Source organism: Miniopterus natalensis, chromosome 20, assembly GCF_054644295.1.
Source record: "Miniopterus natalensis isolate mMinNat1 chromosome 20, mMinNat1.hap1, whole genome shotgun sequence".
Taxonomy (NCBI): Eukaryota; Metazoa; Chordata; class Mammalia; order Chiroptera; family Miniopteridae; genus Miniopterus; species Miniopterus natalensis.
The window spans coordinates 27,549,613-27,561,895 of record NC_142100.1 but is presented as its reverse complement, the minus strand read 5'-3'; the positions used below and the strand labels follow the sequence as shown (position 1 = coordinate 27,561,895).

The window sequence follows — 12,283 nt, the reverse complement described above, 5'->3', positions numbered from 1 at the left end:
GACGGGGCAAGTCTCACTACAAATTCACCCTGGACAGCCGCCTGCAATATGAAAGTACATAAGCACAAAGTTTATTCGCTATGGCGTTATTTGCAAATGCAAAATGCTGGAAGTGAACAGTGGTTCGCATTTCAGACTGGCTGACTCCATTGTGGTCCATTCACTCTACTGGAGCCCTGCAGTGGGCGAAAAATGAGGCGAGCTCCGTGAACCGGTGGAGAGCCGTCTCTAGAACATCCGTTCTGAGTCAGAGACGCACAATGCAACAAACTACACTTGGACACTGCCTTCGCACAAGAAGGGGGAAACGACACACAAACGGATGGATGGGTGTGTGATAAAGCAGGTACAGTAAAATGCCAATCACAGAAACCAGGTGGTGGGTAACCTAAATGGAGCTGTTTCAGTGGAGAGATGGGACCAAAAGCTTGACTGACGCTGCTTCAAGAGAAATGGGAGAGGACCTGGTGACAGAGAGTCCACTAGTCTTTCCAATTCTGGTATGAAAGGAAGCTGTGACCTAGAAAGGGTAGCTGGAGTGTCTATATGTTGATGATACTTTGAAGAGAAAATAAACTGAAGGCCTGGAGAAGGCAAGAAAGGGCGGGTCCAATGCAGGCGGTTAAATAAATAACGGTCACAGGTACTAACAGCAATAACTATAGTGGATTCAAGGGCCCACGACCGTGCTAGGGACAGCTTTTTGAAAGCACATAAAATTACATTATACACCTGCAATTATAAACATTAAAAAAAAGAAACTGCATGAAAAGAACAAGGGGCCATAAAGAAACTGCAGCTCCTTGTGCTTATCTTTGGGTGGTAGTATGATTTAGAGTTTTGGGGTTTTTTCCTTCTTTTCTTTTTTAATTTTCGTTTGTTAATTCTTGCCTGAGGATATTTTTTCAATTTTTTTTTTTTTTTTTTTTTAAGAATGTAAGGGGGGGGGACAGAAACATCGATGTGAGAGAGACGCACTGATTGGTTGCCTCCGACTGGGGGCTGGGGGCCGAACCTGCCACTAAGTACCTGCCCTGGACCCGCCATCCAACCTGCGACCCTTCCCTGCGAGGGCGGAGGCTCTGACCCCTGAGGCACCCGGCCACGGCTGACTTAGAACTTTAAAATACGTTTCCATTTTTTCCAACCATTCAGAGACCATAGGTGTGTGTTTTTATTACTACTGGTTCTACTAAGAAAAGTTACAAAGATCACTTTATGCGCACACATGTAAAAGCTTCACCGCAAAATACAAATAAAGAGAACGACATTCATCTCTGGCCCCGGGGATCAGCGCTATCAGGGGAAGTTCCGCTGCGCGGTTCCCGCAGCCGACGAGCGGCCGCCGGAGCAGAGCCCTGCGGGCTGCGGGCTTCTGCGGGGCAGGGAGGAGGCGGGAGCGGCGCGGGGAGCCCGAGACGCCGCGGTCGGCGCCTTCGCCGCAGGTGTCCCTCGTGGACAGGCTTCGCGCACTACCCTCCCTCTGCACCTGCGCCCGCGCGGAGAACCCACGCGAGGGGAACCCCACCCGCCCCGCTGAAGGGCTCGGACGACGAAACCCGAGAACCAAGTCCAAATAAAGCGCCAGAGCCGCCGCGGACTCCGGTCACGCGGCGCGAAGATCGCGCGGAGAGCCCCACGGACCCCACGGCCCGGCCCGGCCCGCGTCAGGTGCGCAGAGCGGAGGCGCCCCGCGCTCCCGTCCCGGCGGCCGCGTCTCCGCGCCGAGCCCACCCGTCATGGCGACGCGCGCCCCGAGGGGCTCCGGGCGGACCGCGGGCCCGGGAGGAAAGGGGGCGTAGGCCGCACGACCCCACCCCCTCGCCCCCCGCGCCCGGCCCGCGCCCAGCCCCGCCCTCCCACGGCGGCGGCGCGGCCTGCTCTCTGCACGACGCCCGGGGGAGGCGGCCGCGGCGGGCCCCTCAGCGCTGCCCCTCGGCGGAGGCCCCCGGAACCCCGCCGCCCGCGCCCCGAGGCGCCACCTACCCGGGGCCTGGGCCACGCTGCGGCCGCGTCGGCTGGCTGCGGGAGCCGGGAGCCGGCGGCTGAGGCGAAGGCGGCGCCGCTCCCCTCCGCTCGGCGCATCCGGTCCCGCGGGCGGAAGGAGCGGCGGCGCGCGGCTACGGAGAGCCGGAAGGGACGGGCGCCCGCGCCGCAGCTGCGCGGTGGCGGCCTGCGTGACGTCAGCGAGCGGGAGGCGTCGAGTCGGCCGGGCGAGCTAGAGAGGCCAGGCGAGGGCGTAGGCCGACGGGCCGGCGGCGGACCGGCGCGCCGGGCGGGCTGGAGGGAGACAGCGCGCTCCGCCCAGGGCCTGTGGTCCCGAAGGTGAGCCCCCGAGGGTGGAGGGAGGAGAGGGGCCGGGAGGCGGGGGGCGGACGGGGCGGGGCGGGGCGGGGCGGGGCGTCGCCTCGCGGAACCACCCGGCTGCCCGATTCGTGGTTTGCTCCGTGGCTGGCGCGTCGGGCTGCGCACCGAAGGGTCGCGGGTTCGAGTCCCGGTCAAGAGCTTGTACCTGGGTTTGCAGGTTCCGCCCCAGTTGGGCATGTTCGGGAGGCAACCAAACGGAGTCGCTCTCCCATCAGTGTTTCTCTGTCTCTCCCTCCGCCCATCCCTTCTCCTGTCTCTGAAAATCCATGGGAAACATACCCTCAGGGGAAGATTAGCAAAAAAGTAAATAAAATGGTTACTTTTAAATACATAAGTGGTGCTGGGCGAGGGGTGCGACGCTGGGCCCCAACCTCACTCTGCTTGCAAAAGTGAACTCGCGGCGGATCCAAGGCCCACGGGCAGGTGCTGAAGCTACAACATGCAGGTGCCGAGCCTCACAACCTTGGTCTATGAGGAGTTACACCAAAAGCCTAAGGAACGAAAGAAGAAATAGGTACAGGGAACAGCATCAGAATTAAAAACGTGTGTGCAAGAGGGGCAGGAGGAAGGGAATAAAGTTAGTTGAAGGAAGTGATTTCACCTTTGTGAGTAAAGGGAAAGTTAACGGGGAAGCGGAAGGGATGATGGGGGGCTGAGGGCATTTGTGTCAGACAGGAGGGTGGCTTCTCCCACTGCAACACTGAGAAGGAGGGACTGAGTAAAAGCTTGGAGTAGGATTCAGGAAGGTGGAGGGGGTTCCATCCCATGGCTTCTATTGGCTGATGAAGGGGAGCACAGCCCACCTGCTGAAAAAGAGGCAGAGGGCCACCAGTCAGGAGAGATGGAGTGATTTGAAATGGTGGGCAAGCAAAAACAGGGAAAGTCCTTGAAGGTATCTGCCCAACCCCATGGTGCACGTGTGCACATACATACACAGATGTACGCATACCACATCACATGTACCCATGCACTCACACATCACACATACATAGGCATGGGTATGCACGGACATCATAAGCATGCATGCACACATGTACCCATGCGTGCACACAACCTCCCCACCTGAAACCCTCTTGTAGCTTCTTCAACCTACTTGCTGGTGATCCACCCCCCTCTTCTTTGCTCTGGGTTGGCACTGGGTGTCACTTCATAAAAAGCACTTCCCAGCCTCCCTTGCAGCTAGACAGAACTGTATGATAAGCCGCTGGCCAATGAGGGAGGGAAGCTGCTGGGGGATATGCTGGGGGAGCTCACTACAGGACATATTCAAGGAGGTTCCCCTTTCTTCTGCCTCACTCCTCCCACCTGGACCACAGACAGCTGGGTGGACGTGACCAGGATGAAGGCCAGGTGCTGAAGAGGGCCAGCTGGACAGAAAAAAGGTCCTCTTCCAGCCCAGGGGACTGCTGTGCTGGGTCCAACTGCCACCTGTTCTTGTCTGTGCCACCTGTCAGGCTTCTTCTACACACAGCCAAGCCCCATCCTGGTGGCTTGAGGCCAAGTCCTGGAAAGAACCCCTGGCTGCACTGCCTGCTGGGCCTCAACCCTGGAGCCACAGGGAGTGCGTCCTGTCCGCACACGCACTAGGTCACCCGTTCCAACACAACACACAGTGCTCCTCTCAGCTCTCAGTGAAAGACACAGAAAGGACCAAGAAAAGGAGTAACTCAGCAAAGTTTGTATTTAATAAGAAAATCATTTCTTTAAAAAAATAGGGTCTTTACAGGCTCAGGTGTACAGAGTTCACGCTGAGCTGAAACAGGTTTGTGGCAGGTTCTCATGAGAAAAACGGAGAACGATGTGGGTCTCAGGGTCCTGAGGTTATAAGACTACGTCTCGGCTCCCGTCTTGGCGAGGGATGCAGCAGACAGCAGCAGTGGCAGCTCCTGGTGCACGTGTCCACAGGCAGCCCCGCCTCAGTCACTGTCTCCGTCCCCTTCACTGCCTTCCTGGGGGCTGGGGACCTGCAGAGCCAGAGCAGAGAAACAGCTGTGGGGGAGCAGGCTGCCCAGATGTGGGTGCTTTTTATGAACGGGGCTGTCCGTGGTGGACCCCGTCACCTTCCAACCTGCCCTTCCGGGAGTGATGCCGGCATTCGTTCTGACTTGGTTGAGGACGAGCAGGGTCTTTATAGGGCTCCTCCAAATCCCCAGAGGATGCAATGACTCAGGGGACATAAAACTGGGCAGGTGCCTCAGCAGGGTGTGAAGATGGGAAGTAGTCAGCAGCCTCTGTTAATGGAGGGCATGGCCTGGCCCCAGGTCAAAGCTGCACAGGGGCTCCATCTGGCCTCACAGCACTTGGGAAAATCAATAACCATCAACATTTAAAGAGTGGGTGAGTTCACATAGAATTCTGGAATGCCAGTTTCTCTTGGGAAAATGTGAGCTCTAATACCAGGCTCACCTCCAACGTGGCCACCCCTGGCTGGCACTGAGCTGCAGTAGCTCTAACACATGAACTAGTTTGCCACAATCTCCACCGATCCCTATCACATCCCTGGCCTTGGCTGCCATTTATCACCTGACCTGCCCACCTGCTATTCTGACACCTGCCTGCTCCACCTGTGCACCTACCTGCATGAGCAGGCGTTTACAGCTCCAGGTATGGAAGATGAGTGTTTCCCTGGACACCCAGACCAGGGGAAGATACCCCCAGAACACCAGGTGGGGCGGTCACCCTCTGAATACCCACTGCACTGGCAAGAGAGTGTGTGTGCTAACTGACCAGCACTGCCATCTCGAGAGGGACGTCCCACATCACCTCCACATCACAGAAAGACACCACCAAGCACGTCCCTCGCCCAGGGTCACTAAGTGTGGAGTGAGCACCAGGGTCGCCAGCCATCCGGTTCAATGCCCCAGTCTGGTTTCTCCCGCTCCTGTGTGACCCTGGGGGAGTGATATACCTCTCTGTGCACCTCAGCTTGCTCATGTGAACAATGGGCATGATGACCCCAGCACATAGTGGGTTAGAAGCTTAGCCACAGACAACAGACATGGACGAGCATTAGCTAAGCTCCTGGAAGGACTTGTGCCAGCCCTATAGCCCCCTTGACCCCTGGCCCCAGCCCCACCTTGGCATTGGGGCTGGCTGCTGCATGGGCAGTGGCACTGAAGTCATGTGTGGGCAGGGTGCTCAGCCACTGGGCCATAGACCTCTCGTGGCGCTCGGTGCTGATGATCGTGGGGTAGATGTGCTGCTCCTTGAAGGCTGCAGCCTCCGCCTCCTCCCGCGCCCAGTCCAGCGGCTCATGTAGCCCGTCGCAGCCGAAGCGCCGGTTGTATGTCTCGAAGTGCACGCGCTCTAGGACGAGGCCGAGCCCTGGCGCCTTGGGCACGTCCACCTTGGCCTCCCCCCAGCTGCGCTCCAGCACGTCCTCGGGTGCGTAGCCCTTGACGATGGCCACCACCAGGCCCACCATCTTCCGGATCTGGTGCGTCATGAAGCTCTGCCCCTTCACCTTGATGACAGCGAACTCCATGCCGTCCCGCTCGAAAGGCTCCTCGCAGAACATGTCCAGGATGTAGCGCTGGGCACTGGGCTCCCGGGGCCCCTTCTGCGAGGTGAAGTTGTGGAAGTTGTGGGTGCCCTTGTAGCAGGCCAGCAGCCGGTTCACCCGCTGCAGCGTGTCAGCGCTCAGACGGTACGTCTCATCCTGTGCGTCGTGGTCCTTGTGGGCGAAGGCAAATGTGGGCAGCATGTAAACATAGGTCCTGGCATCGCACCTGTTCTTGGAGTTGAAGCCACCGGTGACACGTTTTAGGCCTGGGGGGACAAAGACAAAGGCTTTAGACAAGCCGGGGCCCTAGCACCTCAGCCCACATAGGGACAAGTCCTGACACTGAACCCTGTAACCCACACCCAAGGAAAGGCATCCCAATGCCTGTCAGGCCTGGGGCTGGCAAGGGGCCAGGGTCCTGGGCTCTCGCTGCACGTCCTGTGCTGACCCCAGCGTGCGTATCGCAGCTCTGTGCAGGGAGCGGCGGGACCCTGACCTGAGCCCATCATCAGAAGAAGTTACTCTGCAGATACAGCCACAGAGGCAGCCCCGTGTTCAACAGCAAAAAGAAAGAAAGAAACAACCTGAAAAGCCCAGCAAGCCCTGGCCTATGGCTCGGTTAGTTGGAACAGCATCCCTTACGACAAAGGGTTGCGGAGTCAATTCCTGGTCAGAACACAAACCTGGGTTGCGGGTTCAGTCCCCGGTTGGGGCACGTACAGGAGACAACTGATCAATGTTTCTCTCACATTGATGTTTCTTTCACATTGATATTTCTCTCTCTGTCTAGAAATCAGTGACAACATATCCTTGGGTGGAGATTAAAAAAAAAAAAGGCCCAGCAATGGGAGTGATCAAATACTTTCTAGTTGGCAGAAAAAGAAGGGGAGCAAAGAAAAGATGGGACAGAGAGAAACAGAGGACGGTCTACAGCAGCCACCCCAATACCACGCTACATGTAAATGGCACATACATGACGCTTAAAGGCAGAGAGTCAGCTTGCATTTTTTTAAGAGGCATTAATTGCCCACATTTTAACTAGACCAAACATGGACTCTCGCATCCAGTGTTTGGTTAAAACAAGGCATGTGCGGCATCAAGGTGCTGCAATCGAGGGATGTTCCAAGTCTGTCCTTTCTGAGGGAGGAGGGAATGCTGACTCATAGCCACCCCACCATCTGCTAAGCAACCACTCTGTTGTCTCAACTCCACACCAGAGAAATCTGGAGACTTCGTGCAGCCGGTGCTGCAAGGCTTACCCAGTATCCGAATGTGTGACGGAAGGTGGCTGTTGATCTTTTCTAGAATGTCATCAATCAGCCACACCTTCAGGGATACAACCTGCCCAGCCGCAGACACACCCTGCAAAGGAAGCACGGGGTGTGAGGGGCCAGCTGGGGCCTGCTCTTCGAGCAACACACGAGGTCTCTTGAACAGAAGGTCCATGCAAAGTTACATCTTTTCCTGGAGGAGTTCTGCTTTTAGAAGTGCATCCGAGAGAATAATCGGGCACGAGAACAAGGCTCTACATACCAAGGGGATAAATGCAGCATAACTTATAAAACATTATAATGATGCCCTAGCCAGTTTGGCTCAGTGGTTACAGCGTCAGCCTGAGGACTGAAGGGTCCTGGGTTCAGTTCTGGCCAAGGGCACGTACTTTGGTTGCAGGCTCGATCCCCAGCCCCAGTTAGGGCTCGTTGGAGCACATGCAGGAGGCAACCAGTCAATGTTTTTTTCTCTCTCTCCCTGCCCCCTTCCACTCTCTGAAAAACAATGGGAAAAAATATCGTGTGAGGATTTTAAAAAAAAGGATGGTGAATACACCTCAGTGATCTTTTTTTACATTGGTTACACCCTGAAATGAGATGATGTTGGATACACTGAATGAAATAAAATCATTATTATTAAAACCAATTTCACCCGTTTCCTTTTCTTTTGACTGGCTAGTAGAAATTTTATATTACAGTGGGCCACACGATCCTGTGTGTGTAACTGTGCCTGAGACATGATCTACAGCAGACATTGAGGCCACCATGCCACCCACAGAGGCAACAGAGGACAAACCACGGACAGGATGCAGCCCTGCCACCAGAGGGCGCCAGACTCAGAGGGAGCCAGACCCAGCCACCCCTGCATGGACCTGCTCCTGCTCCTCTCAGTGACACAGGCAATAACTCTTTCCATTTAGACTAGTTTTGTCTGTGCATCTGTCATTTGTTACCAAGAGTCCTGACCAACAAAGACGCTGAGGCGGATGGGGGACAAGGGCAGCGAGCCAGAGGGGCAGAGCTGCCGCCTACCTTGTCTGTGCGAGCACACCGCTGGAACGACATCTTCCTCATGTCCTCGCCGTGGTTCTCAGGAATACAGCCCGACCGGACCAGGGCAGATACCAGGTCATCTTCAATAGTCTTGAACTGTGAGGACCCAACGTTCCTCTGAGAAAGAGAGACGAAAACATGGTTTTTGCTCAGTCACGACCCACTAGAGAGGGCCCAGACCGCTCCAGGCAGGGGCAGGCCCGGTGTGCCCACACCCACAGCATGGGGACTGCACCTGTGGCCATGGGAGACCCTGCGGCTCATCCCCCTAGCAGGGGAAGGAGGAAAGCCACCTGAGGGTACCCACTCTCTAGGAATCCCCACCCCGGGCAGCCAGTGACACAGCCAACGGCAGGTATTATCTTTCCTCCACCGGGTCAGCTCTGAAACCAGCACCCTCCTGCTGCTGGACATACCTGTATGCAGCCCCCACCCCAGAAGAACCCCTCCCTCACCACTGTAGGGAAGCAGGATGCTCCCTCAGAGGAACACACCCAGGATACTGCCAGCAGGGGCTGGGCTGGCATCCCTGGCTTTTCCTAAACCCTTTGGTTCATGTACAGCGCGTACAACCTCCTGGGATTAACACAAGTAGGGAAAGACGCCCCCTGCTTCAACACTATCCCTGCTGGTTTGCCCTCACCATAATCCTGGGCTACAGGACCCTAGGCCTCCGTGAGACTACCACCCTGACTGCTCTCAAAGGAAGTCTTTCCATCACAGGGGACACAAGGCCTGCAGGCAGTTGGCCAAGACTCAGCACAGTGGGGAAGTCCTTCCCAGAGTCTACCTTAGAGCTTTCACACTGTGGTATAGGTAGGTCCAATCCCTTACTCAGCACAAAGTCATAAATGCTCAAGTGACAGGAACAGGTATTAACAAACAGGACACATAGAAGAATCCACCAACGAATGCACAAGTGGAACAACAAATAGATGTTTCTCTCTCTCCAAAAATAAATAAAATTTAAAAACACCAGGATAACAACCCCCCCATCAATTCAGTCTGTCCTTCCGTCCACCCCGGGAGCTACTGTCACTCCCGGCCGGGGCCCAGGTGGTCTGTCTGCTCCTACAAACACCCAGGGCTCCTTCGGACTGAAGCCACGTTTCCCAAACCAGCGTCACAGTCTACCAGTAGTCAGCAACTTGGTTTCCTGGGTGCAACCTATGCTTTTTAAAAAAAAATTAAAAAAGGATACAAAGTAACTCACTCCTCCTATTCATAGCAGAAGTTATAACTCCTTTCTCTAGGCTTCTGTCCCCTTGGAGCCTCCGACCCAGCAGTGAATCTCTCACTGTGAGTCAGGCTCAGGGACCTGACCAAACAGGGTTGAGCCGGAGGAAGAGAGTCTATGTCCACTGTGGGGGCACCTCCAGATTTCGGAAAAGGGTCGCGTTGGCCGGCGGGGGAGAGGCTTCTAGAAGGGGCCCGCCTGCCCCGACTGTCCCCCGAGCGGACCTCACGAGCACCCACAGCCGGCCCTGGGCTCCCGCGCTGCGCCCTGCAGGCCAGGAGGGCTCCCCGCGCGCACGGCGGCCGGGGCGGCCGGGGAGAGCCGGGCGCCGGGCCCGCAGCGCCCGGCCCGGCCCGGGGCCGCGCTCACCTGCATGCCGTGGTAGCCCTTCCCCGAGTACGCCATGAGCAGCACGATCTTGCGCTTGGGCGGCTTCCTGGGCGGCTCCCCGTCCGCGCCGCCGCGGGGCTTCTTGGCCGGCAGCTCCGCGTCCTCCCAGCCCCTGCCCGCGGCCTTCCCGGCCCGCTCCCGCCGGGCCCGCGCCGGCGCCTCCGCCTTCCCGGCCATGGGGGGCGAGCTGGAAAGACGGGCGCCGTCAGCCGGCCCGGCCCGCGGAGCCCGCAGCTCGCGCGCACCCGCCGGCGCGGCGCCGCGACCCGGGCCCGGGGCGGGCATTACCCGAGGAGGCGCCGTCCCGGGCGCGGCGTCCACGCTCCCCAGGCGCTCCGCAGGGCGCCGGCCGCCGCGCGCAGGCCCGGGAGCCCCATGCGCGGCCGGCGGAGGGCACGCGCGGGACTCCTCACCTCCCGCTGACCCCGGCTGACCCCTGACCTCCCCGCGCCCCCTCGTCCTCCCGCCCCGCCCTCCGGGTTCCCCTCGGAAGTTGGGGCGATCGGGCCACCCTCGGCGGGACCAGAGGAGCGCGTCCCCACGCGGCCCCACTCACGGCGCCGCGGACGGAGCCCCACGCGGACCACGTGGACGAAGGCGGAAGTGCAGCGGGCGGCCACGGCGGCCGCGCGCGGACAAAAGTCCTCCTGGGCGGGGCTGGGGCGGGGCCGGGAGGAGTGGGCGTGGTTTGGGGCCTGTTAGGGCGGAGCTTCCCCGCCGCGGACTCCCGGCGGGTCGCGGGCGGCCGTGATGCGCCTGCGCACGACCCCCTGCGCGCGCAGCTGGCCCCGAGGGTGCCGCGGGCTGGGCCCGGCCGCAGGGGCGGCGCGTCCCTCCCGGGGGCTGCCGGTGACGCCCCGACCGGCCCCGTGACACCGGCTTGAAGGACGGACCGGAAGCGCTGGCGCCCCTCGCGACGTGGGCGAACTTGGGAACGTGATGCGCCGCGAAAGGAGCGGACGCGGAGGCCACGTGGTACGTGAGCCGCGAGTGTGAAACGCCCAGAACGGGAAACCGGCGGCCGAGAGCGGAGGGTAGACTGGCGCCCGAGGCTGGACAGGCGCTCAGGGCTGCAGGGAGCCGCGGGCGGGCCCCCAGCCCTCCTGGCTGAGGCCCTGCGGGCCTGGGCGGCGGCGACCGTGGGGAATGCGCGGGAGACCGAGGTCGCCCCGCAGGGCAGTGCCCCCAGGCCCAGCAGCCCCGCGCCCGCCGGTCACCGTCGGTCTCCTGCTCAGGGGCCTTTAGAGCAGCTTTTTTCATGATTCCCAAAACTCGGAAACACCAGGGTGTCCTCAGCAGGTGCACGGGAAAGTAAATGGTGGTACATCAGACGGTGGAATATTACTTAGCATTAGAAAGAAATGAGCTATCAGGCCATGGAGACACGGAATATTACTCAGGGAGGGGACCCAATCTGAAAAGGCTACATACTGTATGAGTCCCACTATATAACCTTCAGGGAAAGACAAAACTATGGAGACGGTGAAAGATCAGAGAACGGGCTGGGGAGATGAACAGGCAGAGCAAGGAGGATTTTTAGGGCCGTTTAAAACTACTCGGCGTGACACTATGACGTCAGATAGATGTCATTACACATTTGTCCAAACCCACAGAATGTACACTGTGGACTCTGGGTGATTGCACTTGGTCAGTGTCGGCTCATCAATTAACAAACATTCCTCAGCAATGCAAGATATTAACAATAGGGGGGCCCGGCCAGGCATGGCTCAGCAGTTGAGCATCTATCTAGGACCCAGATCTCAGTTCGATTCCAGGTCAGGGCACATGCCCAGGTTGTGGGCTCAATCCCCAGTCGGGGGCATACAGGAGGCAGCCCATCAATGACTCATCATTGATGTTTCCATTCTCTCTCCCCCTCTCCCTGAAATCAATAAAGATATATTTAAAAAAAATAAATAATAGGGGGAATAGATGGGTGGGGGAGAGGGGAGTATAAGAGAATGTACTTCCGGCAGTTTTTCTATAAAAATAAGGTCTAGCCCGGCCGGGCGTGGCTCAACGGTTGAGCGTCGACCTAGGATCCAGGTGATCAGGGTCCAATTCCTGGTCAGGGCACATACCCGGATTGCGGGCTCGATCAATGACTCTCTCATCATTGATGTTCCTATCTCTCTCTCTCCCTCTCCTTTCTTCTCTCTGAAATCAATAAAGATATATTTTAAAAAAAAAAAAATCTTAAAAAAAAAATATATATATATAAAAATAAAAATAAGGTCTATTAATTTAGCAACAGCAAAATGCCATGATTGTCTCCATCCCCTTTGGGCATTTGTTTGTTACTAACCCATAGGAGCCCCACAGAGCAGATGGGGCAGTACAGGCCTCAGTCCCCACCCAGCTGGGCCCTTCCTGTCTGGGGACGAGTGTGGCACTTGAGGAAGCCAGCCCGGAGGAGGACCCTGCCTTAGGAAGCCCCACCTTCACTTCCTCTGCTACCTCTCC

The 12,283-nt window shown here is 57.8% G+C and overlaps 1 protein-coding gene across 1 annotated transcript; it reads right to left on the bottom strand.

Moving 5' to 3' along the window:
• Positions 1-4,030: 4,030 nt before the first annotated feature.
• On the bottom strand, positions 4,031-9,997 carry PUS1 (pseudouridine synthase 1). Its single transcript, XM_087828658.1, has 5 exons — positions 9,800-9,997; positions 8,173-8,310; positions 7,129-7,231; positions 5,444-6,135; positions 4,031-4,331 (listed from the first exon to the last, which is right to left on the bottom strand). Exons 1-5 carry the CDS (start codon positions 9,995-9,997, stop codon positions 4,284-4,286), a joined length of 1,179 nt encoding a protein of 392 aa, XP_087684784.1. The 3' UTR covers positions 4,031-4,283.
• Between the last annotated feature and the right edge of the window lie 2,286 nt (positions 9,998-12,283).

What these genes read in the sequence shown, in the direction of transcription:
- PUS1 (XM_087828658.1), bottom strand. Translation starts at nt 9,997, where the DNA reads ATGGCCGGGAAGGCGGAGGCGCCGGCGCGGGCCCGGCGGGAGCGGGCC. An exon ending in AGGGCTACCACGGCATGCAG is followed by an intron (nt 8,311 to 9,799) that starts GTGAGCGCGGCC and finishes TCTCTTTCTCAG; the next exon opens with AGGAACGTTGGGTCCTCACA. An exon ending in CAGCCAGCCCCAATGCCAAG is followed by an intron (nt 4,332 to 5,443) that starts GTGGGGCTGGGG and finishes CTGGCTCTGCAG; the next exon opens with GTCCCCAGCCCCCAGGAAGG.